This window comes from Tursiops truncatus, chromosome 17 (genome assembly GCF_011762595.2).
Source record: "Tursiops truncatus isolate mTurTru1 chromosome 17, mTurTru1.mat.Y, whole genome shotgun sequence".
Taxonomy (NCBI): Eukaryota; Metazoa; Chordata; class Mammalia; order Artiodactyla; family Delphinidae; genus Tursiops; species Tursiops truncatus.
The window spans coordinates 69,948,015-69,974,726 of NC_047050.1; the positions used below are offsets into that span (position 1 = coordinate 69,948,015).

Genomic DNA, 26,712 nt, shown 5'->3' on the forward strand with positions numbered 1-26,712 from the left:
AAATATTTAAAATATAAATTGCATGAATTATTTAGTTTGAATGCAGGCAACTTCCACCTGGTCTGATTAAGTCTGAAAAATTTTTCTCTATATAACGACTCCCTCCTTCCCTCTTCAGAAACATTCTGGAGTGGCTATCATATGTATCAGGCTTCATCCTAAGCACTGACTACAGAGCATTCAGCAATGCAATGGACTCTTGATTGCCCTCATGGACTCTTGACATTCTAGAAAGGGGAGATGAAAGCAGCAGGTGAAGGAATGGTTGAGAACGTGACTGCAGGTTAGGGTGGTAAGGTAGGGAGGAGCCAGCTCTGCTCTCTGTTCTGAGGAGCAGCCTCCATTCCAGGAGCCTGTGAGCAGTGGTGAGGTCTTGTGTCACGTGCCACGTGATGACTCAGTTTCCCCAACATTTCTCCACCCACACTCCGGCAAACCTTTAGTGCCCTGTCATCATTTCTTTCCCTTTGTCATGATTAAACATTTCCTTATATTTGCCTTGATATTTTTTTTCCTCAATAGCCTGAGCTAAATGATAGTCTTTGACTCAACGCTGTTATAAGTACAACCTAAAGCCTAGGATGTAAATAGAGTTGTATATAGTGGTCATCAATATAACCTAACTTCTAGGGTATACTTATTTATTTTTTTAAAGATTTTTATCAAAATGAAATTTAAAACATTTTAAAATTCCTTAGGGGACTCATAATCCCAGTTTAAGAAATGCTGAAATCATTAAGAGCACAGGTTGTAGAGTCGGGCAGTCCTGGTGTGCAGTCGGCTTTACCACTAGCTGGCTGCATTACCGAGCAAGTCATGTCATATTTAAAGTGCTTCGGGTGGTACCTGGTGTGTATTAAGTGCAGTGGTAGTTGAAGATACTGTTACTGTTAAGATTCAGAGTATTGCTGCTAGGACCCTAGGCAAGCTCCTTCACCTCTCTGAAGTGCTATGTAGCTGTATGGTGCAAATAATGAACCCTGTTCTTTTTACAAGCCGTTGTTGTGAGGATCAGAAGGAATAATGTTTGTGAAAGCATTTGAAAACTGCACATTTTAATTGTTAATATCAACCTTAGCCCTAACCTCTGTAAGCACCTGGACTAAGGGATACTTTCTGAGTTACTTGTAATGGTGTTAACATTAAGATGTAAAACAATCATAGTTGCCTAAGCTTCAAAAATCATTTGTTTCTTTGTCTAGAGACAAATGCTGTATTCCCATTCATCTGCCCTCCCTTTCTAAATAGTTAATAGCTTATAATCACTTCCCATAGTGCCTTTCTTTCTAGAAAATGACGTAAAAATGAAAAAAAATGCTGAGTATGCTTTTATGTATATTCTAGACTTATCGGATGTGGATTTCCTAGATGATTCTTCAACGGAGAGTTTGCTCCTAAGTGGGGATGAGTACAATCAGGACTTTGATTCAACCAATTTTGAGGAATCTCAAGATGAAGATGATGCGCTTAATGAAATTGTGCGATGCATTTGTGAAATGGACGAGGAGAATGGCTTCATGATTCAGGTGACCTGCCTTCCCTTCAGCACTGAATGAGTTAGTTCAGGTGCTCAGCACATTCGTCGGGGCATCTGTGTGTTCTCTTTTTCCTCACCGTCCTTTTGAAGATGGAGGCTTCTAGCTTAGCATCAAGTTTAAAGTACCAGTTGTAATGATTGGCAGATCGCTTCTTCAGATGAAGTAGACTGTTTTCTTATCTGAGGCTCTCTCTCCGGGGTGTTTCTTTTGAGGTCTTCTAGCTGAAATTCTTTTCAAGAGCCATTAAGGTGGCTTAGCATCCACACTGAAGGGTAGACCATAGCCATCCTTTTCCCGCTGGTCTGGATCCTGTTGTTTAATAGTTCATGGTATATAGTCACCCTTCAAAGGGTAGAAAAGTTTCCACAGTATTGAAGATTAAAGGAAAGCTTTGTTGCAAGGATTACCATTACAAATACCCTCTCCCTGTAGAAAAGGTATCTTTAAGAAAAAAGGAAAGCATAACCCATATTTTGTGGTTACATTTTGAAGATTCGGAGATGTTAGTTATAGAAACGAAGAAAAAGTAATCCTCTTTTTTCCCCCTTTTCAGTGGTTTTCTCAATAAGGGAACTACAAATTTATAGGTTCACCACACAGGTAGTATTTAAGAGGTTGTTGCCTAACGCACTGCTACAAAGTCACCTATTTTTTTTTAAAAATTTCTGCACTTCAATAAGCTATTTTTAAGAGTTCTAAGGATGTGTGAAATAGATGGGAGAAATAATCTTATGCCTTTTTTTACGATTAAGCCAGTTTATCAAAGCACATTTTAATGGGTGCAGCGAGAGGAAGTGCTTGAAATAGCTGACTGTTTCAGAAGTGAAATTTCTCGTAAGTCATCACTTGCTTTTGTTACGTGGATTAAGAATTGAACTGGTGGCAGCTGCCGCAGCCGCTGCCGCAGCAAGATTCAGCCAGCTAGTTGAAGAGAAGGGGGTCTGTCTTGATTTCTAGCGAGTAAAGCACGGTTGTTTCCCGGCAGTGTGAAGAGTGCCTGTGCTGGCAGCACAGCGTGTGCATGGGGCTGCTGGAGGAGAGCATCCCGGAGCAGTACCTCTGCTACATCTGCCGGGACCCTCCAGGTAAGCTTCGGTCCCTGTGCTCATCGCAAGGTGTCTGGATGTCTTGTTACGTACAGGTTCCATTGTACGTCAGCTGACTGAGACACCATGACCTCTGTGTCAGCTAGACTCCGCTTCCATGTTAAAATTTAAAATTCACTGTTTGTTATAGTTTCATTTTCTATATTAATTATTTAGGCAAAAGCATTAGCATAAATTCCTCAACATAAGTAACTACCTTACTGGAAGGAGAGGGTTGTGGCTTTTACCTGAAAAGAACTAGCTCCTTAATCTATTGATTTCTAAATAGGTTAACATATGGCTATTTGAACGGACTCAGAGTCTGAACTCACGCTCCTCCTGACGTGGTTTTGAACGAGTGTCTGATAGTGCAGCAAATGAACCTAACGTCAGAGCAGATGGGATGTCCAGTTATCACGCCCAAGTCCTTTAGTTTACTGACGAGGCAGCTAGGGCACAGAATGTCGCATGCCTCGTGCACAAGGATGGTGCTAGACTGGCCGCACCGAGAGGAAGACCTGTGCCTTTGGGCTCCCTGTCCACTAGGTGCCTTCCTCCACGCAGAGGCTCTCCGAGCAGCAGTGTTCTGCATGTCGTGTGCGCTTCATCTCCGAGGCAGAACCCATCTAGACATCTCAAATGAAAGGCTGCTGCCTTGTTCTGTCTATCAGAAATAATAATAATAATAACATTAAGAAGCAGGAGAGTTATCCAAACCTACATGAAGGTAGGCATTTGTTCATTCATTCATCCAGCAGCATTTATCAGATGCCTTTTATTTGCCAAAATCTGTGGTGAGAGGTAAGGTGATTGATTCTAACCACACCTTCCTCTCTCTCACAGCATAGTAGGGGACACAGACATAGAAGCAACTAATTGTAATAGGAAATAATTACTATCGGTGGTGAAGATATAGGATTATATTGGATTCTGTGAGCTCTTAGATGTGAGGGAGGGGTCCTTAGTCAGTTAACTGGAACTCTTTGTTTCGCCCAGTTCAAAACAAATGTTAGTGAGAGAAACAGGTACCCCTGTCTAGTTTCTATCGAGCCCTTTTGGCCTTTTTAGAAAACAGATGACATAAAACAGAGACATAAAAAATGGAAAGCAACACACTCAAGGTTCCTCTGCAGGTGTGACCTGCCACTGACCACATCCTTCATGGAGTTTGTCCTGCTTACCGGGCAGGACATCTGAAGGTGGGAGGAGCTCTCACAGTGCCAACTCCTCGACGCACTGTCTGACTCGTCTTTTGAATTTGTTCTTAGTCCTAGAGCTCGCCTTGTTCACTGAGTGATGTTAATCGGATAGCAGTTGAAGGGAAATCTGAATAAGTGGAATCCTTTGTCACTTTAATGTCAACTTTATCTACAGGTCAGAGATGGAGCGCAAAATACCGTTATGATAAGGATTGGTTGAATAATGGGAGAATGTGTGGGTTATCATTTTTAAAAGAAAACTACTCTCATCTCAATGCCAAGAAGATAGTTTCCACACACCACCTGCTTGCTGATGTCTATGGCGTTACGGAAGTCCTGCATGGGTTACAGCTGAAGATCGGAATCCTAAAGTAAGTGAAGGGCGGCGAAGGGAGGGGCATACTTTAGTGTGAATTTTAATTTAAACTAAATCAGTTGGCTTTTTGCAGGTTCAGATTAGCAGCTTGGAAGACAGAATAGATATTTGAACAAATTTTAACTTTAAAAAAAAGGAAAGGTTAGTAACTTTTTGGATGAATAGCTCCTTCATGCCTATTGTCCTGGAATAGAGAAGCGTGGGTGAGTAACAACGGCGTCTAGTATTTCAGCAAATGTTAGTCCCGTCACACTGTTTTGTGGGCTCACCTTGTGCACAGAAGTACAGTTGCTGTGGTGAACCGTGTGGTGTGTGTCCTCCTTCAGGAATGCTGTCACGATGAAATAGATGCAAAGGTATATTTTTAAATTACCTTAAGATTGGCTTTGAAGGGAGCCAACAGGTCATGTAATCCATTCGTCTCCTGTGCACCAAATATGTTATAGTCATCCCGGGCAATTTCTCCTTAAAAACAAAGCAAAACAAAAACAGAAAAAACACTGAGCCTCCATACATATCAGAATGTTCTTGAAGTCCTTGTTTTCAGTTCTTCCTAATACCTCCCTAGAATTTCTCTTTAAAAGTATACATATATTATATAAAACAGGGTGATTCACTGGTTTTTCACAAGATTTTCTTTATTTGGCTCACTTGCCTGGACCGGAAACGTGCCCTTCCCTTCCTTCCATCTCCGTCCCGCCCCTCCCGCAGTGGCGAGGCCCACTGAGTACTCTGTCCCTGTGGTTCCTTACCGTCCCGTCTTTCTCCTCACCAAGACTGTCTGAGCGGGCTGTTCTTCTCACGTGAACAGTTGCCATACCTTGTAAATTCCTGGTGGCTCCAGTCTTGTGCTCTTTCAGTTCATCCTTCATACTGTTGCCAATGTGATCTAGTAAAAGATAAGGAGGAGTTTGTCTCTTTGGAGCTTAATATACCATCGTGTCTTCCTGGTGCCCAATGCGAAGAGTGCAGGCTCGTTCAGCATGCACTCTGAATCCTTCCACGATGCGTATTCTCTCTGTCATTTTGTTGTCATGTCTTCCCTCTCCTGATTTTTCCCCCAAATGTTCCAGCTATACCAAACCATAATCGCTGAATGAAGCATGCTTTTACATAGCTCCAGGCCTTTACTCACAGCCAGAATAACCTTCTACCATTAGTCCTTCTAGCAAATGCTTTTTCATGATTACCTTCCCAACTAGAGCTGATCGCATCCTTGGCAGACTCCATGCGTACTGATTTCAGGCACTTTGGTGCACCTTGTTTATGTCTGCCTCCCCTTACTAAGCCATGGGTTCCTTGAAGGTAGGGCTTGTGTCTTATTTATCCTTTTATTCCTAGAGGTTAGTGGAGGGATAAGTACTCAGTAATTGTTGAATGGAATTTGCTTTGGTTGTATGTCATAAACCTGAATATGGATTTCTTTATAAAAAGGCCATGCAAATGCTAAAACTCAAAGGAGAAACTAAATTATTAAGCTAAGCTTTTTTTTTAAAACCTGGTTGTCCTTGACATCAATATGAATTTCTGTACATTCATAATTTCTCTAAGGATTTCAACTGGACAAATTTTGCCTCATGCCTATAGGCTCTTTTTATGTTAATATTTCTAATAATAATAGTTATTTTCACTAGCTACTATTTATTGGAAGTCTACTACAAAACCTGAAATTGGTGGTTTCATGTGCTATTTCATTTAATCCTTACAATAAAGTTCTTACTTTGTTTGATAGATGGGTAGTCAAAGATAGAGTTTCTGTAACTTGTCCAAACTCCTCCTCTAAGGCACAGCAGGATTCAACACATTGGACTATTGAATTACAAATCTAGCTTTCCTTCTACTATGCCTTTTACTGTTGAAGAATTGTTGTATTTTCTGGCTATTAAACTATTAGGAGTTCAAAAGATAAAATTTATAATTTCAGAAACAAGCCTTATTATTAGAAAGAAAACTAATTTGTCTCCTGGTATTTATCTAATTTGGAAATTATCAGTTCACAAACATTATTGAGCCTTCTCAAAGGTTTATGCCTCCAGAATATCCTCCTTTTACTTACTACAGAATATGATGAATGGATTGCTCTTTTGCTTACTACAGAATTTTAATTACTACAGAATTAACTATGCGATATCATGCTCACATGTTTAGTGAGGATGGGGGAAAAGGGATATTATCATGGACTGTTAGTGAGCATGTAATTAGTACAGCCTCTTTGGAGGCCACTTTGGCAGTACCTGTCAGAATTAAAATGTGCGTACATTTTCTAGGAATTTCATATCTAGAAATTTATCTGACTGATAAATTCGCACTTGTGTGCAGAGGTGCAAACACACACACGTGTATTGGCAGGGAATTGGTTGGTGAGACTAAACTGCAGCACATTAATACTGTTCAGCTACTAGAGTGAAAGTAAGGGAAAATCTCTGTGTACTGACAAGGCAAGATGCCCTTACGTGTTATATATGAAGAAGGCAAATTGTATGAGAGCCCCATTTGTGTACAAAGAAAAAGTGTGTGCTTACCCACTTAAAAAATAATTTTATATGTACAGAAAAAGTGTGGAAGATTATACTTCAGTTATCTATGATTGCCATGGCAGGGAGGTTTTTACTTTGTACACATTTATAATCTGAATTTTTTGTCATGAGGAAGTATCGCTTTTTGATTGACTAAAGATGTTAAAATATGCTCATGTAAAAGTTTTTTATGTTGTACAGTTTTAAAAAATACAGTGAAAAATGAGTAAAAGAAGTGCATATATCAGATGATGATGTGAACTGTCACAAAAGTACATTCATTATTGCTTTTCCACCTGAGTTTTATTTCTGTAAAATTATGAAAATGTACATTTTGGATGAAATTCTGGGGCAGGTTAACCTAGAAAGTACCTTTCCTTTTGTCTTGAGTTCCTGACCTCCTGCTAACCTTGTTTGCTTGGCGGTGCTCTAGGTCTTCAATAGAGAGGTGGGGATCGGTCCACCTAAGTCAGTACACTGAACATACAAAAGGCATGGATAACTGAGGGTTAACTATGTAATTGTACATTCTGAAATTTATTGTGGCATTATACTTGTTACTGGACTTTTTTTTTCTGAACTGCTGTTTCTCCAACTTTATTTTAAGGAATAAACATCATCCTGACCTTCGTCTCTGGGCTTGTTCTGGGAAGAGGAAAGATCAAGTAATTGCTGGGGTAGAAAAAAAACTAATGGTGCAAGACACAGTTAATGTGGAAGAAAAGAAGTATCATGTACAGAACCATAAGGAACCACCTCGTTTGCCCCTAAAAGTGGAGGGAACTTATATAACAAGTGAACACAGCTACCAAAAGCCACAAAGTTTTGGTCAAGACTGCAAAACTTTCGCAGACCCTGGGAGCTCAGATGATGATGATGTTAGTAGTTTTGAAGAAGAACAGGAATTTCACATGAGAGATAAAAACCGTTTACAATACCCAGTAAAAGAAGATGGAAAGCCCAGAAAGGTATAACTAGTTCATTTGTCTTTGCTTGGAAATACGATAGAACAAAAGAAAATTTTGTGAAATAAAACATACTGAGATTCCAGATTTTACTTACATTTCCAAGTTCACAAGTACCTTGTTAGGGTAAAGACATTTTTTGCTTTCGCTACAGGAAAACACTGGCCATTTGAACATTTAATTATCCCCTAATTCAGGAATGTAGTAATTCATTAAACTTTTGCCTTAACAGAAGTTTCAAGTTTATAAGTACACTTAGATGCCTCTAAAAACCATGAGCCAAATTTTTTTCCAAATGAGAATGTCTACATGTGAAAACATGAAAGTGCATGTGGGTGTGTATATATTAATATAATTTGTGTTCCTTTTGTATGTGTTTTAGATAAAAAGTGGCGCTTTTTATCTAAAAAATCATCTTTTTAAAAATTATAGCATATTTGTATATGCATATCAATCACATTATGCACTAAGTTGAATTCTTATAGCTCTGTGTACATTGAATATTTGTAAACTTATTTCTTGTTCACAACTTAGAGATGTCATGCCTTCATTTTTAATTGATTTTTCAATTAGCAATACTGCTTTAAAATTAGTTCTTTATTTTTCTGGCCTCTTTTATCAAGTAAGTTCTATAAATAAATACTTAACTGAATTTGAAAAGCTTATGGTACCCAAAATTTCGTGGTAAATTATTTTGTCAAATTAATATCCCTCTTATGAAATGAGTTATCGCTGGTGAAACTGAGGTCAGATTTTGTGTGTGTGTTAAGCAGTCTGCACTTTTTAAGTTTTTAAGGGATTTTTCTCTTCCCCTCACCTCATTGATTTAGCTGCAATAATAAAGTCCAGTCTGCAGTTAATTATGCTTTATACTAGCCTTTGCCAACTATCTTAATTTTTTTCCATCATTGCTTTTTGCCTTCACTCCACTTGTGACACGGCTTAGATTAACTGAGGAAGGGGTCAGTCTAAATTAGCTGGGCTTTCTAGTTACAGAATATAATTAGCTCCTTCATTTTTTCAGCAGGTTTTATTGAAGGCCTTCTACCCTGTGTAGCACTCTGCTAGGCATTGTGAAGAGACATAGCAGGCATGTCTGCTTTTCAGGACCATCAGATGTAATTTAGTTATGTGCTAGTACTTCCTTTACGAATATTCTGGGAGTCAGGTTGGATTTTACCTATCATTGTGGGTAGTGATGTTTTTAATGCATCTTTCCCTTTATGACATTACATTTCATCCAATTCTTTGTTTTTTCTGTTGGCTCTTTGGAGAAGAATTCAGCTGAAAGGAATACAGTATTTGTTTATAATGATAAAAAGGGCACTGAAGACCCGGGAGACTCACATCTTCAGTGGCAACTCAATCTCCTTACACACATAGAGAATGTGCAGAATGAAGTCACCAGCAGGATGGACCTGATAGAAAAAGAAGTTGATGGTAATTTAAGAAAGAATTGAAATACAATTGCTGTAGTCTGTAAAGTGTGTTTATTGTACTTTTGAATAATTTAATTGAAGTTATTTGAAGTTTTTAAAATTATGGGACAAAAACTACAGATGCTGTCCAGGCTGATGGAGCTTTGCTGCTCCCTTTACATTGTATTTAACACATCTGGCATTTAGGGTCTTTTAGTCTCAAGACAATATGACTGGATATTTTAGGGATTTTGTTTTTTAAGATGGATATTTATTAAATATTGCCTACCTGCCAGGCTCAGTATATACCATATGGAATATTTATTATTTAATGGAAAACAATAATATTATTATTCACTGAATAATATTATTCAATAAATTATTATTCAATAAATAATATTCAGTGAATATTTTCATTGAACTGTGTTTTTTTTTGGAAGTCAGCATAAGGACTTTAAGCATATTTGAAATGTGGGGGAAAACATTTTGTTTTCACTTTGGACAGTGTTTGTTAAGTGAAATTAATAACAAAGAAGTCCTGCAAGTTTAAGTAGATAAAGCTTAAGTTTGCATACACATTTTCAAATGTTTTCTTTTATATTTAAAAATTTTATTGCACCGGAGCCCTAAGGAGTGGACAGGAAAAATGTTATCCCCATTTTATAGTTGAGAAAATAGAGTACTTTAGATTACTCAATTCCTAATCTAGTGTTTTCCTATGCTTTTTGACTGCATTTTTTTAACCTCATAGATTGTATCTCCTGCCCACCCCCACCCCTTTTTTTATTTGCGAAAGTATGTGCTACTTTCATCCCCCGGTAAGTTAGAGTTTCTACTGCTTCGTTTTTCCCTGTGAAAAGAAGAAATGGAAACCCATTTCAGAAGCATCTTCTGTTTGGTTATAAGCCAGTTGTAGAGTTAGTTTAGTTAGTTTTAAGTAGATTTTTTTAATATATAAATTTATTTTATTTATTTATTTTGGCTGCGTTGGGTCTTCGTTGCTGCACGCGGGCTTTCTCTAGTTGAGGGGAGTGGGGGCTGCTCTTTGTTGTGGTGCGCAGGCTTCTCATTGCGGTGGCTTCTCTTGTTGCGGAGCATGGGCTCTAGGCGCGCTTCAGTAGTTGTGGCTCGTGGGCTCAGTAGTTGTGGTGCATGGGCTTAGTTGCTCTGCGGCATGTGGGATCTTCCTGTACCAGGGCTCGAACCCGTGTCTCCTGTATTGGCAGGCGGATTCTTAACCACTGTGCCACCAGGGAAGCCCTTAAGTAGATTTTTGAAGAAGAAGAAAATGCAACTTGATGCTATCCCCTATTATTATTAATAAAAAGTATAGAATGTAATTAATTGCATTCTGCCTGAACTTCTAATATGCTTCTTTTTTTTTTAAAGTACTGATAAAATAGTGGGAATGAAAGGACACTAAGAAATTTCTACCTCCTTTCCTTTGTTAAAAAGAACTTCTAGATTTAAAAAAATGGTTAGAGTAGCTAAGTTTCATTTAAAATGGAGATGATTTAAGCCTAAATTAATAGAAAGCTTGAGCAGGAACAGGGAATGTTGTTTCCTGTTCCAGAAGAGAGTAAAGGAGACACTCAAAATGCAGTTACTTTTTATCTTTAAAAGGAAAAATTACCTAAAATGACGACAGGTAGAACAACAGATAAAGATTACTGAGAGGGGCTAGAACTCTTGTGGGATGAGGCGTAGAGGATGCTTAACTGCTCAGAAGTGACTTCTGTAGATTGGCTTTCTAGTGAAAGGGAAGTGAACTCTTTCTCCATCACTTTTTCAGCCTTCTAATTATACCATTTTTTGACTGTGTTTCCAGTTGCCGTTTAAATGTGTTTGTTCTTCTCTTCTCTCTTTTAGTTCTGGAAAGCTGGCTTGATTTCACAGGGGAGTTGGAGCCACCTGATCCTCTCACGAGGCTGCCCCAACTTAAACGCCACATCAAACAGCTCCTAATGGACATGGGCAAAGTACAACAAATAGCAACTCTCTGCTCTGTATGACAGCAGTGAACACCTAATGCAAAGAATGTGGCTCTGTTCAGTCGACTAATTTTTATTATCCACACGGCTGCTAAGTGGATAGTTAAAAAGCTTAGTGATGTTTGGTCATTTACTGATTTGTGACATCAATAGGATGGCACCTTGGAAAGGAAAATGAAGAACAACTTTATTAAGGAAGCTAATATTAAAAAAATTTATGAGCTAGATACAAATGATGATGTGTCATATGCCAAGGATCAGTGGAGGTAGAACATAATCTGTGCTGAGGGAATCAGATTGGCAGGATTTTTGAATAGTTGCTAACATGAAGCTCGAGATACCTGTAGAAAGAAATATGGTGTATTACATAGTTTTTAGTAGAAAGATCTATGTTTATAAACCAACATTTGGCCCAAACCAAAATTGTAGAGGAAATTTAAATTCTGGAGAGTTCTATAAGCTTGTTGTAAGAACTGTCTTCTCTGCAGTTGATCTACCTGCACCGAAGTTTAGAGTATTGAAACTTTTATAGGATCATGAGCTGTTTCTTAGGTGATGAATGTCCTTAATCAGAAAACTGACAGTAGAAGTCTCACTTCTGAGGAAAACAGTTGTGGAATTCTTACTTCATTATGAATATATTGTAAAAACAAACAACAAAATAATTGGAGTTTATTGCTGGCATTAAGCTCACTGTAAAACACAGAATGGCTCGCAGAAGGGTCAGTGTGCCAAATGATGATGATACTGCTGGAAAGAGAATTTTAAATCCTGTGGGAGTTCTCTCACCCAAGTCTTACATAATGCCATCAGCCCATCAGAAACGCATATATCACATATACTATATAGAGAATATATATGGTCAAATTTCAGTATTCAGGTTTCAACGTACAGTTTGATCCTGAGTATGCTTGGTATTTGCCTTCAGAAAAAAAGAAGTTGTAAATAACCTCAGCTGGGATGAGGAGTGACAAAAATATCAAAATAATTTGTGGCTGTGGATTTTTAACTGCTGGTAGTGGAATACTGGAAAAGCTTCATTTCTGAAGATGAATTTTATTTTTAAAAAATACATACGCACTCAAAACTCTTAGCTTTGATCACAAATGGACAGATTTCTGAAACCAAAGGCAACTCAGTTGCTGTGTCAGCTCTTGCTGGATTTCGAGCCCAGGCCCTCCCGTCTGCCAGTGCTCTTGTGAGTTGTGTGCTGCCCCCAGTGCTCTGCGTGCAGGTATGCGTTAAGTGTGTGTGCTTGTTTGAAACAAACACTCAACGTACATATGTACATAATCTACACATATTTATATCTACACATATCTAGTTTTATTACTATAGACTATAAGAACTGGTGGTTAACATGAAATGTTACCTTTTAACAGACTGTTTTTAAAAATTAAAAATGTATGTACAGGTTTTGAAACTTTTTTAAAAAGAGGAAAAAAGACTGTTAGGAGGCTATTTGATGACATATAACACTTGAATATTTTATGCCTCGTTCTGTTGATCAGTTCTAGCAATCTGTATAAATGCATTTTAGAACTGATGGACAGTAAACTTGAATTTATCTTTGATAAGAATACATGCCACTGTACATTCAGATATTATTTAAATTTGCAAACACACTGTTCTATATGTAAGGTACTGTATGTAAAACTCTTTATTAAAACAATTCCACATATCATAAAATTTCAGCTTGCCTTTTTGCAGCCTTATATTTTGATGTAAAGATGATTAAAAGAATGTGCAAAACAGTCATTAGACATTTTTATTGCCTTTTGACATTCTCCAACTTGACAAATGTGCCAAAGATCACAGACATAAAATACAGCCCTATGTATTACTTATGATACATTAACTTTGTCAAAAATCTTACTGAGAAATGAAAAGCTTTGGTAGAGGGATATGAGGTAGTTATTAAATTTGCATATTAAAGTAAAAATAATAGTGCCTATATTTCATGTGTGGAGTAAATTTGCTAATGTCTCTATTTCAAGTTTGATACTTTGCCTTTCATTTGTGTTTTAAAATAATGGCTCTAATCTTTTCCCTATTATGGTTAAATTCTAGACATTTAATTTATATCTTTTTTTTCAGAATGGAGCAAGTAGCATCCTTAACAGGCTGTGAATAGCGGTGTTGCCTAGATTCTTGTCACATGCACAGAGGACCCTTTGTACCCAGTGGCACTCATATTCTTAATCCCTGATGACCACAGTTAAGTTAATGTGCATTTGTTCTTGGAGTATCTTAAAATTAGATCACTTTATTTGTTAGCAGCCAGCAAACTAGAAGTTCAACTAATAATTAGAATATTGAATTTTTGCTCTGCTTTTATGCATATGAATTGGGAGTCTGAATTTTTACTTCATATTTTTAAAGTAAATCTGTATCAAATTACTTGTATGCACATACCCACTTAATATAGAGTATATCAACAATTGGTTGAAGCCTTTTAGCAACTAGCAGGCCGAGTCATTCCTTATTTAGGAAAGTGAATTCATTTTTGAGAAGTAAGTCCATTGTGTGAGGTTTCAGATGAGTTTTCTTTCCACTTAGTCTTACTTAAAAAATGTGAGTATATATATTTAAATATAAGCAATAAACTAGAGAGGGTGTTTCTTGAAAAGATAACTTTTCATTGCTACCCAGACAGAATAGACTGACATTGGTGGGGAAGGATCCTTCTTAGTATGGTACTGATAAGTATAATTTGTACTTCTTCATACTCCTGTGTGTTTCTACTGACTTATTATTTTCAAACTTAAGAGTAATGCACACTTTCCTTAAAGGAAATTGATTATTCTCATAATTTCAGGTAAAATCCTTTTTCCTGACACTCACCTTATTTCCACTGACGTCCTCTCAGGTGTTCATATTCTGTGTGTTCAAAATGAAGGAGCCCATTTCCCCTCCAGCCAACTGGGTCTCCTGCCAGTTTCACTCTCTCTGCTTTAATATCACCACCCTCAGCCCCGGCTTGAAACTTGCAGTCCCTCCCCCTTATCCATTCCTTCACTAGATGTGCTGGTTCCTTAAAATGGATGGTGTCATCTTCTTCCTTCTCAATCCCACCAGTAGTACACCGTCTTTTACAAAATCATGTCATGGAGGTATTACTGTGGGCTTAAGAAATTTTAATTTTCTCTTCATTCTGATTCATCAAAATGGTCACTGTCAAGTTAGGGGATTAACATTGAGTGACTGCTCTGTGCCAGGTATTGTACATGTTACCTGCAGCATCTAATTTCGTTCTTTTGTGGAAAGATAAGACAGGATCATTTTTAAGATGGGGAAGCTGAGGTTTAGAAACATTTAGAGACTTGTCACATATTAGTGACAGGTTCAAGACGCAAACCCCGTGCTGTTTAAACTCATGTTCTTTTCCTAGCAGGTGTGTTTCACCTATTCTTGTCATTTGTGTTTTCTGATATCATTAGTGACTCCCTATTTCAAACCAAGTCAGGTGTGTATAATCTGGATCTTTTGTATTTTACCTAACCGATTCTCAAATCCATTTAAATATAGCCTCACTGTTTAGATAGACTATGCTTGTTTCCATCTCTTGCCTTCATATTATTTTCCTCTTCTGGAAAATTCTTCTTTGTTTGTTGTGTCTCTATAAATGCAGGCAGTTCTTCAGGTTTCAATTTCTCTTCCTAAGAGAAGCAGTCCATTGTTGAAGGCCTCTTATAGTATCCTGCGTTGTACTGACGTGCAGGAACCACGTCAGTGAATCATATATTTCCTGTAGTGGAGCAGGCGTGAGCTTTGCAATTCTCTCCTCAGATTTTCACTCTGGCGGTTTACCAGCAGTGATCTCTCTGAGCTTTGGTTTTCTTATGTATAAAATGGGAAGAATACTTAGGCTAGAACCTGGTTTTGCGAGTTAAATGAAGCAAATAAAGTATTTAAATTACAAAGTTGAAAATTAAATATAGGGGACACATTGAATGCCATCTGTGTGCCAGCCATTAAGTCATATAGTTGGTTATGGAGTTAATGTTAATGGAACCACAGTCTACAGGCTAACGGAAACATTAAAAAAATTTTTTTTCAACGAGATAGGTGATAGCAAAGAGTATAAGGAACCACAGAGGCAAAAGAAAGGAAAGATAACTAGACTTGTATGTAGGTGGAGAGGTTTGGGGGACATAGAATATATATGTTAATTAAAGTGGTGGTCTTTGAATGTTTTTTGACTGTGACCTCTCTGTAGGAATTTTGAAAAATTGTAATTCATTTCTGGTACCTGGAGATCTGGAGACAAGACTTAAGTGTATTTTGTTTATTTAAGAGGAAGTTGGAGTGAGTCATCTAAGGAAGTTGGAGTGAGGAAGGGGGAAAAGTAGGGAAGGGGAGGAAAAAGCCAAGGTAAATATGCACAATTGAGAACAGTGCTATGGGCAGTGGGGCTTTGATTCTGCCATTTGAAATTGTTCATCATAAATGTAAACAGTTGCAAAGAGTGTGATTTCTAATTTATAAATATTGGCCTATTAAAATCAACCTGTTATCATTTTAAAATGTATACAATAGAATCGATACAATTTTGCTACTTACCAACATCTATTTTAAAAATACATGAGCAAGCTCTTCTTTAACATTTGAAAACTTTACAAATTTTATATTCTGTTTTCTGCCTTTCCAGTTTGCTTCCTGATAGAATGTTATCTTCTTTTATACTTACAGGCCTTTGTCATCCTCTTGTACTTTTGTCCACATACACACAGAAAAGTAAATTGCATTTTTAAAACGTATTTATAGGCTTCTTAATAGAGTATCAAAATACATGAAGCAAACACTAATATCGCTGAATAGAAAATAGAAAAATCTGCAATTATAGTTGAAGATTTTAGCCCTCCTTTAACACTAATTGATAGAACAAGTAGACAGAAAATCAGGATAGAAGACTTGAACAAAGATGAACACTCAACTTGACCTAATTGACATTGATAGAATGTTCCACCCAACAACGTGAGAATACAAATTTCCTCTTTAATACACATGGAACACTCAAAAAGATGGACTACATACTAGACTATAAAACAGCTCTCAACTCATTTAAAATTGAAATGCATAAAATGTTCTCCAACAATAATGGAATTAAACTGGAAATCAGTATTAGATAACTGAAAAAACCCCAAAGTGTTTGGAAATTATCACATACTTGTAAAACAATCCATGACTCAAAAAAGTTACAAGTAAAATTAGAAAATATTTTTAATTGAATGAAAATGAAAATACATCATGTTAAAATTTGTGGGATGCAGCTCAATATTAGAGGGAAATTTACAGTTTCAAATGCTTATAATAAAAAGCAAGGTACAGATTTTAACTAGACTTGTCATTTTGCAATATATACAAATATTGAATCTTATTGTACACCTGAAACTAATGTCAATTATACCTCAATTAAAAAAATAGACATTTTAAATACAAAAGGTACAAAATCACTGGTTTAAGATTAAAAAAAACTAGAAAAACAAACAAATTAAAACCAAAATAAATGGAAAAAGAAAGAAATGTGCTGAAATCAATGAAATACTAAATGGACGAATAGTAGGGAAGCATCAATATAAATGAAAAAGCTGATTCTTTGCACAGAACGATAAAATTGGTTAACTCCTACATAGACTGATCGGAAATTAGAATGGAAGCGGGAACATTAAAACATACAGTTTTTTTTAAAGGGTATTATGAAAAACCAGTGCCAATAAGTTTAATAGTTTACATGAAACAGAGAAATTCCTCAAAAGATACAAGTTAGCAAAACTGACTCAAGAAATTAAATAAATTGAATTTGAAATTGAAAATGTTCCCTCAGAACTCCAGGCCTTGTGCTCTATAGCCTGCAAGCCACAACTACTGAGCCTGCTTGCCACAGCTACTGAAACCCATGCGCCTAGAGTCCATGCTCCGCAACAAGAGAAGCCACTGCAGTGAGAAGCCCACGCACTGCAATGAAGAGTAGCTCCTGCTCGCTGCAACTAGAAAAAGCCCGTGCCTAGCAACGAAGACCCAATGCAGCTAAAAATAAACAAATTAAAAAAAAAAAAAGGACCCAATCCCTTCTTTAAAAAAAAAACCAAAAAACTCCAGGCTTAAATGTGACTTCTATCAAACATTTAAGGAAGAAAACTTGATTTTACACAAGCACTGACAGAAAATAGAGAAGAAAGGAACACTTGTTTCAAGACCAACTTTGACCTCATTCCAGAACCAGAAAAAAACACTGCAAGGAAAGGAAATTACAGACTAATACATATCCCTTTTGAACATAGACACAGTCCCCACAAAATATTAGCAATGTGAACCCAGTCATATACAATAAGGATAATATATCAAGATCAAGTTGGGTATTCCACAGGAATACCAATACAAGGAAACCAATACAAAGTTGGTTTAGTGTCAGTAAAATAATGAAATTATGTTAATCTCACTAAATTAAGATAAAGGTTTTCATAAATTTCAGCATCCATTCAAGATTAAAAACTACCAGAAAAGGAATAGAAAAGAATTTGCATAACAATAGAGGGCATCTATCAAGAAACTTAAACCTCATAATGGTAAATGAATACTTTTCTCTAAAATAAGGAACAAGTCCAGAATATCCACTATCACCATTATTATCCAACATCAATCTGGAGGTCCTGCTAGTGCAATATGGCACTGGACAATAAAGGAGGAAAAATAAAAGGCATAGCACTTGGAAAGGAAGAAGAAACATTTGCAGGTGACATGCTGTGTACCTGGAAAAGTCTAAGGAGCCTATCAAAATGCCACTAGAACTAATGTTTCTGTACATTAGCAAGGAGATATTGGAAGTTAGAATTTTTTAAATGCCATTTTCAATAGCATAAAAAAAAATACTTAACAGTAAATCTGAAAACATGCAGAACCTGTACAGAGAAAACTACAAAACAATGCCTAGAATAAAGACGAGATAAATGAATAGAAAGATACACTAAGAACATGGATTGGAAGACACAGTACTGTTAACATTTGTCAGTTCTCCCAAAATGGATTGATAGATATAATGCAATCCCGAGTAAAATCCCAGCAGACTTTTTGAAATAGAAATTAGTGAACTGATTCTAAATTTTATATGGAAATGTAAAGGACCTAGAATGCCCTGAACAATTTTGAAAAGGAAGAACTAAAGTTGAGGGACATATAATTTCTGATTTGGTGGCTTAATAAGCTATAGTAGCCAAGACAGTATAGAAGTAGCATAAAGATAGAGATGTAGATTGATAGTACAGAACAGGGAATCTAGAAATCAACCTAAAAAAATACGATCAGTTGAATGAAGGAGAGTTCTTGTTGTTCCACATCCTTCCTTGCCAGTGTTTATTTGGTGTTTGCCAATGTTTTGGATGTTAACCATTTTAATAGGTGTGAAGTGATCCATCCTTTTAATTTGCAAGTAGATATCCAATTGCTCCAGTGCCTTTTGTTAAAAATATTATTTTCCCTTTGAATTACCTAGGTCCCTTTGTCAAAAATCAATTGACCATAATTATGTAGGTTTATTTCCATACTCTTCCCATTGATCTATATGTCCTTATGCAAATGTCACACTATCTTGATTACTGTAGCTTAAGAGTAAGGTTTGGAATCAATTGGATGGTGTAATTCCTTTAATTATGTTCTTTCTTACCTGTTTTTGCCAACTTTGGTTTTTTTGCATTTCTATAAAAGTTTTAGGATCAGATTTGTTACCTTCTTTTAAAAACCTGCTGGAATTTTGACAGGAACTGCACAGAATCTACAGATCAGTTACCATTCTAACACTATTGAGTCTTTTGATCCAAGAGCATGCTGTGTTTCTCCATGTGTTTAGGATTTCTGTATTTTTTTTCAGCAAAATTTTGTAGTTTTCAGTGTTCAGATTTTGCACTTGTTAAGTTTATATCTAAGTATTTTCTTCTTTTTGATGATATGGTAAATGGAACTGTTTTCTCAATTTTGTTTTCAGATGTTTAATTACTAGAATATAAATAAAATTGATTTTTTTATATCTTGTATCCTATGACATTGTCAAACTGACTTATTAATCCTAGAATTTTTGCATATTTCCAAATATTTTCTAGGGAGGAAACTAAGGAGGCCTTATAGGTAAATGAAATGTAAGGAGATCAGGAGACTATTGAGAAGCTCCAACTTAAAGCCACAAATGGAGGGCTCACAGTAAGAGTGAGGGGGAACCATCCCTTTATAGGGGAGCAAAATTTGCCACCCCCAGATGTCTCTTCGGCAATGTGGGTTATTTTGAGCTGAAAACAATCAAGGCCCAAAAGACTCAGGAAGAAACTTTGAGCTTCCTTGTAACTGCCTAAGAGAATTTAGATACAGGGCTTGTTCCAGAACAGAGCTGTCACTGGAGATCTCTGCAAAGAATATGGGCTGAGTGGGGTGGGGGAGCTCAGCAGGGCCTGGAGATGAGAGTCCACTCTGGGTCTCATTGTCTCTGCTTGGCCCAGCAAGCATTTGTTTACCAAATATTTGCTTTTCCATCTCCATGCCAATTGCTTTCCTCCCCTTTGAAGTCCCAGATCGCTACCCCTAATATCCTTGTTTGTCTGTAGCTGAAGATAGTATTTAAGGTGAGGATTTAGGCCATTTGGGCACATTATTCAGTTCTTGTGGGTCTCTCCCATGTGTACGTTATTAAACTTTTGATTTTCCCCTGTTAATTTGTCTCATGTTGACTTAATTCTTGGACTAGCGAGAAGAACCTAGAAGAGTAAAGGAAAATGTCTTCTCTCCAACACCTTGAATGGGCCATTGTGTGGGATGCTTACAGAAAATCTAGACAGATGTGAGAAGATTGGACCAGGAAGATCAGCACAGAATACTCCAAGTAATTTCAGTGAGTTTCAAGGTGAGGCAGCCACCTTCGTGCAGAGGTAGAAATACAGATAGTACTTATGCCCTGAGGAACATGCCTGAGAAATTTATCAAATGTTGACTCTGAAGTTAAGGCACACAGATAAGAAACCCATTGAAGGGAAGCCTGGCAGAACAAGACAGCATCCGTGTTTGGACGGCAGAATGCCTTGACTGTGACAGCAGAGGAAATGGCAGCAGACAAGATTGGGCTGAATAACTGATGCTCTGCCAGTCCCTGAGCTTCATGATTTTTATCTCTTCCAACTTGAGAGACCCAAAAGGACAAAACCTAGAGACATACATGAGACATAGATGTTAAATATATGTATTTTCCATAAGGAAAAGGGGAAAGAGAAACTCAAATCCAGCGAACAATACCAGTCAAAATGAACCAGAGAAGAGAAGTGCGTGACTTAAGAAGCTATTTAAAGCGTTAGAAAATAGGCTGAGCTTTCCTGAAAGCAAAAGGAGAGCCACCATGGAAATTAAAATGTCAGCATCATATTCCTCTGTTGCAGAAAATAATACAGCAAAACACATACTGCTCAAGACCTGAAGAGTTGAAAGTGAGGAGGAGCAGTGATTCAGGAGCATCAGCCTTCTGGCTGCAAACAAAGAAGAACAAAGAGTGTTGCTCATCACCCAGTTCTACGAGGATTAAGTTGTCAGGCACTGCAGTCAATGACTCACTATGCACCCTGTGAGGAACTCAGGATGAAGAACAGAATGAGGCACTCTGCTTTGGGAAAACAGGCCCCTTAGATAAGGTAGTTAGATGTATATCTCAGGAAGAATTTTAATGAACCCAGATTCTTGCATCTTCCTGTACATAGAAAAGCACTAAATTATTAACTCAAGGTATCTGTTCTTTGTGACTAGCAGTAGTCTTTTATCAAGATGTATGCCTGCCTACATGTATTCCCTAGGCAAAAAGCATTTAGAAGCTGGTTTCTCCCCTACATCTTCAGAACTACTAAAAGGCCATCTCCCAGGCTACAGTCCTCAGCAAGATTCCTGAATAAAAAAAACTCACAACTCTTACATTGGGCATTTTTCTTTCAGTTGACATGGTCCCACCAGTTCCATGGTGCCATGGACTTCAAAAGCTTCAATGAACTGAGAATGATTCTACAGCTGAAAAAAATGGTGATGAGGAGGAAACATTGCCAAGGCTAAGGTTTAAGAGGGTGGCAAAATTCCAGGACGGCAGTCAGCGTGGGACAAGGCTGTGAATGACTGCCCACCCAAGCTGGTGGATGAGGTATTGCCAGATAAACACCTGCCTTCAGTGCAGCACATTGGGCTTAAAGAGGAGATAGAAGTTGAGATTTTAAGTATGTTGACTGATGTCTGGTGCTCCCACCACTGGAAATTTCTCAGTTTTACAAGAAAAAGAACATTGAGTGCTTATTGTGTGCCAGGCCCTGCACTATGCATCTTATATTTATGTATTTAGTAATCACATCATCCTATGAGTTTGGGCACTAATAACATTACAACTTCGTAGATGGAAAAATTGGGGCATGGAGAGATCAAGTAGCTTGATGGCCATGCCATTGGTACTCTTGGTAGGATCTCATTGAGGTGGGAGTAGGACTACTCTGATGGATGATCTTTTCCTCTCCAAGACTTAACCATTCTGCTTTTAATGGTTAAGACTATTGGATTTATGGATGGAGGAGTATGTTAGAGAATTGTTAGAAGGTAAATGCCCTGCCTTGTTCTTGGTTTTCAGTCCATGAGAAGGGATTTTCCCCTAAGTGCTCTTGGTCTCTTATTCCACCCCTTACTTTTCCATGGATGTTGTTAGTTACCAGTTTGGCAGGTAACTTTCCTTTTTTTCTGATGTAAACATTGTGCTATAAATTTCCCTCTCAGTACTGCTTTAACTGTGTCCCACAAATTTTGATGTGTTGTGTTTACATTTTCATTCACTTCAATATATTTTTAAATTTCCCTTGAGACTTCTTCTTTGACCCATGGATTATTTACAAGTCTGATGTTTAGTTGTTTGAAAATTTTGTTCAAAGAACTGTTGTCTTTCTGGCATTGATTTCTAGTTCATTTCCATTGTAGTCAGAGTATGACATCAAATCTTTCATATTTGTTGAGATTTGTTTTATGACCCAGGATATGATCTTAGTATATGCCCCACGGGTGTTGCGAAGAATGTGTATTCTGCTCTCGTGGGGTGGAGTGTTCTGTGAATGTTGATTAGATCCTCTGGTTGATGGTGCTGTTGAGTTCTTCTGTGTCCTTGATACATTTCTGTCTAGTTGTTCAGGTTGGGTCATTTTTATTGTTCTGTCTTCAAGTTCATGAATTCTTTGCTCTGTTCCTTCTACTTTATTGTTTAACCCGTATATAAAGTTTTTAAATTTTGGTTATTTTATTTTTTAGCTCTAAAATTTCCATATGGTTCTTTTTTACATCTTCTGTTTCTTTGTTCGTGACTATGCCTTTACTGAAACTGTCTATAGTTTCACTTGTTTTGAGTATGTTCATGATTGTTCGTTGAAGCATTTTTATGATGACTGCTTTAAAATTCTTTTAAAATAATTTTAATATCTGTATCATCTTGGTATTGGCATTTGCTGACTGTCATTTCTCATTCTAGTTGATATTTTCCTGATTCTTGGTAGGATGAGTGATTTTTGGTTAAAACCTGGACAGTTCGGGTGTGTGTTAAGAAAATCTAGATCTTATTAAATCTTCTGTTTTAGTAGAACTCTTGATATCACTGAGGTGGGAGAAAAGGGACACCACCTCATTGCTGTTCGTAAGGATAGATGTCCAAATTCTTGCTCCATCTCCATTGCCCCCTGACAGATATCAGTTGGTTGGGTGTGGGAGTTTAGGCTCCCCTGTCGGTCAATGCTGATGCAACCCTAGCTGGGAGGTTTGGCATCCTTACTGTTGCTGGCTGGGAGTGGGTGGAAGTTCAGGCTGCCCATGTGGTCTCTACTGACCCCACAGAGAGAGGGGGCTCATTCCAGCCCAACTGGGGTAAAAATTCTGGCTTCTCACATGGCCTTTCAGTCACCACCCTGGTGGGGGCCTGGAGAGCCTCCTTAACTTGGCAAGGGTGGAATTCCCACGTCTCCCCCGCTGGCTTTTGCTGGCATGGGTTGGGGTGGAGCCACAGTGTTTTCCTGTGAGGGTTGCTGGAATAGAGCAATTATTGTCTAAAAGTTTTCTGTCTTGCCAGGCTCCCCTTTCCTGGACCTTTGGCTCGAAAAGCTTTTCTCGGGGCTTTTTTGGGGGTCTGTGCTTATTGGCATTTCTGGTTGCTGTCTTCTCTAACACCCAGTCTGAGATACATGAGGCAAAATAACATTCAGGGAACTTGCTACCATATTGTTCCTCTGGTCCTGAGGTTGCTTGATGGCTGTCTTCTTCTATCCATCTTTTAGTGTCTTCTGTTTGTGTTACATATAATATCCAGGGGTTTTAGATGTACTTAGCAGGAGCAATAGGGAAAAAATGTGTCTATTCCATCTTCTGGAAGCAGAAGTCTAGTTCCAGGAATTTTGATTATTGCTCTGGCAACCAAGGAGAAAGAGGAATGTGGCTTTGAGTCACTGGTTATGTGGGAGATGAGAGTAGCTGTCCAAGGCAGTGGCAGGGGACCCAGCAGCATGGCATCAAGCGGAGCTCTAGGAGAGATGGCTGGTAAGCAGTTCTCTATGGTGGGCCAGAAAGAGTGGCATCTGATGTTTGTTTTGAAGCAATTTCCTCCTCTGGATTCCAATTATTCTCCATTTCCCCCAAATCCCCAGTAGGTGCTTATTATACCTAGCACCCTAGTCTTCAAGAATGAAGGAGATGAACGAGAAGACTAAGTGATTGAATTAGGATCGAGGAGGGAGGGAGAGGTGACAGGACCAGTGGTGAAGAGCCTGCCAGAGTGATGGAGGCCTGAGCCAGGAGCAGACTGGGGGAGACCAGACCAGGGCACTGCCACTCAGAGTTACCACAAAAGCTTGTACGTCCTCCCAGCTCAGGGGGAATCAGGTGAGAGCAGTGACAAGGAGCTGAGTCATCATGAGAAAGGGGTTTTCATGGTGAGGAGGCAGCGTCTTGGTGTGGTTCTCTCCAAGCTTACCGCTCCATCGCTTGGGTGGAGAGAAGCACCTCTCCTTCCAGGTATGCGTCATGCTGACTCTGAAGGAAGCCCATGTGGCTCTGGCTCACTGGCTGCACGCTTTCACCCTCATTGACTCCACTCTGTTGCTTGCCGGAGGCCAGACCAGCGAGAATGACTCAGCACACAGGCTGACCTGTGCAAGGTCCGTGCATACGTGTTGGGGGTGGTAGGAAGCATGGTGAGTGGGGTTTCTGGTAGACCTCTAACCGTGATTTCAATGTTTTAGAAAACTCGTCTGCTTTAGAACACCTGGACCTGGAGAGATGGCAGGGGCTGCAGAAGGCTACGCTTATTATATTGTTAGAGGGTCTCCATAGCATGTGTAGAACTACCCCGTGTAATGGGGATAGCAAGGGGCCACACGGGGGGAGTTCTAATTTTCCAGTAAATGCGAACACACCTTCTCAAATCACCTTTGTCTGAAATCTAAGTCTCGTTGTTAGTTATCTCCCTGACCCCACGGCCAAGTGCTCTTCAAGACCTGCCCACGCTTCCTTCTGAGCACCTGTGGAGGGAGCCTCCATCCCCTACCCCTTCCGGTGGAGAAGCAAACGGAGAAAACACACTGATGTGCAGGCTTCATGTGCAAGACACAGTTCCTGCTCTTTTTTTGGTTGGCGACATCCGAAGTCCTGGGACAGAAGGGAGAGGAGGATAAATATGAATATGAATGTGTGTGTGCGTGTGTCTGGCTTCTCTCACTAAAATTCGTACAGTCTGTATTAATGGTTCTGCCTTTTTTGTCCTCTGCCATATCCTCATTGCCTAGAATACTGTCTGCTACACTTTTGGGCTCTAAAGAAACATTGTTGGAAGGAAAGAAGGAAGGGAGGGAGGGAGAGAGGAAGGAAGGAGGAAGGAAGGAGGGGGAAGGGAGGCGGGGTTGCCTTTCCTTCATGGTGGGCCTGAGCCCGTTGCCCAGAAAGCCGCAGAGCTTTGGCCTTTACCCCTGAAGATGAATTTTGAAGCCATGCCCCCCAGTTCTCCTCCCCGACAGCTGCACAAGATTCTCATCGCCCACTGGCCACATGAGTGTCCTCAGAGGGAGCAGACGCAGGTGGAGGACCTCCTCGTGGCCAGCAGAGAAAACAGGGCGGCGCTGCTTCACTGAGCGCCAGTGGCGGGTGGGCTGGGGGCACCCCCGTCAGCTCTATAAAGGCTCCCTGGCCAGAGCCCAAGGAGGCAGCGGCTTCTACCTCTTCGTGCCTGGAAGGGCCCAGGAAAATGGCCCTGGCCCTGGCGGTCTTCAGTTTGCTGGGCTCAGCCTGCTTGGTGTCAGCCAACAGCTTTGGTGAGTTCCGAGCCTGAGGCCATGGAGCGTTGGGTCAGGAGGGAGCTCTCAGGCCAGCCCCTTGTTAGCCAGGATTTGCCCCAGGGCCTTGGAACCTCTGTGATCTCATTTAATCCTCACAGTGTCCCGAGTTCAGTTACTTGCTCTTCCCTTTTCAGATGAAGAGACAGAGGGTCTTGAGAGGGAAACTGGATGGTCTGAGGTCACGGAGTCAGTGATTTGTGGAGAGGAGATGGGAAACCAGATATTCCTCGTCGGATTCTAGCTCTCCCCCACCCCACCCTGTTGGCAAATTTTGGCATTGCTGTTGTTTTTTTTTATTCTCTTAGAGATCTCAAGTACTAGGTTATCCGTGTGGGATATTTGAGAAATAGCAGGTAGTGAAAAACACAAATCTACTGGTGGCATGAAATAGACCTAAGTTCTAGCTGCGGCTCAGCCACTTAGCCTGTGACTTCGGATAAGTCTCAGCTTGCTTCCTCGCTGGGAAAGTAAGCAGTTGTGACTGATTTCGGCATAAGCTCCTGCATGTTACACACATTCTCCATGGAAAATAAGACACATGGGAGTTATTTTGTATTCCATGCGGGACCAGGAAGGTGCTCTGTCCGCAGGGAGTGCCTTGGTAAATTCAAGAGCATCTCCTTTATGGTGTTCTGACCTGACCCAGCTGCTCGCTGGGGGAACGTGCAATCCAAGGGTTCACTTTGAACCCTTCTCCTGCCAGCTGTATGATCTTGAACAGAGGACATTCCCTGCCCAAGTCTTAGGGCCACATGGGTAAGGTGGAGATAATGCCTCCCAGGGGATTACGGGAGCCAATGTCATACTTGGAAAAAGTGTGAGTAGCTGCAAAATTGCAAGTTAGAACATACTTGATGATGGTGCTGGAAATAAAACCCGGAAGAGCATCTGTGCCTTTAGGGAGCCCGTCTCTCTTACTGGAATCCAGACCAGCAACTCCTCTCTGATGAATCACTTCCTTTGTGCAGAGTACCAGGTGGACGCCCAGCCTCTCCGTCCGTGTGAGCAGCAGAGGGAGGCGGCCTTTCTGAAGGGAGCAGACTACGTTCCCCAGTGCGCTGAGGATGGCAGCTTCCAGTAAGGCTACTCCAGCCATGTGGACTCAGGGGCCTTGGAGGCCTTAAAGCACATCTCGTTCCTGTCCCCCGTCCACCCTTCCCACCCTCCCTTTACTCTCCTCCTTGAACGTGAGATGTGGCTACTGTCACCTGGAGGGTGCCTGCCACTGAGATCCTCAGACTAATCAACACTGAGTCATCTGACCCAG

The 26,712-nt window shown here is 39.4% G+C and overlaps 2 protein-coding genes across 15 annotated transcripts in view; both read left to right on the forward strand.

Annotated features, from left to right (window-relative positions):
* PHF20L1 (PHD finger protein 20 like 1) overlaps window positions 1–19,123 on the forward strand; it is an 84,815-nt gene extending 65,692 nt beyond the window's left edge. For 9 of the 14 annotated variants that reach the window (XM_033843292.2, XM_033843280.2, XM_033843283.2 and 6 more), the window contains 6 exons: window positions 1,345–1,526; window positions 2,524–2,623; window positions 3,998–4,193; window positions 7,322–7,682; window positions 8,954–9,119; window positions 10,967–19,123. In XM_033843292.2, coding sequence (XP_033699183.1) covers window positions 1,345–1,526; window positions 2,524–2,623; window positions 3,998–4,193; window positions 7,322–7,682; window positions 8,954–9,119; window positions 10,967–11,109 — 1,148 coding nt within the window. In that variant the 3' untranslated portion in view covers window positions 11,110–19,123. The remainder of the gene's footprint in view (window positions 1–1,344; window positions 1,527–2,523; window positions 2,624–3,997; window positions 4,194–7,321; window positions 7,683–8,953; window positions 9,120–10,966) is intronic. The other 5 variants (XM_033843282.2, XM_073794770.1, XM_073794771.1 and 2 more) reach the window with 1 other exon arrangement.
* Window positions 19,124–25,101: 5,978 nt separating this feature from the next.
* Window positions 25,102–26,712, forward strand: part of TG (thyroglobulin) — a 242,494-nt gene continuing 240,883 nt past the window's right edge. The window contains exons 1-2 of the mRNA XM_019931980.3: window positions 25,102–25,421; window positions 26,414–26,522. Coding sequence (XP_019787539.2) covers window positions 25,355–25,421; window positions 26,414–26,522 — 176 coding nt within the window. The 5' untranslated portion in view covers window positions 25,102–25,354. The remainder of the gene's footprint in view (window positions 25,422–26,413; window positions 26,523–26,712) is intronic.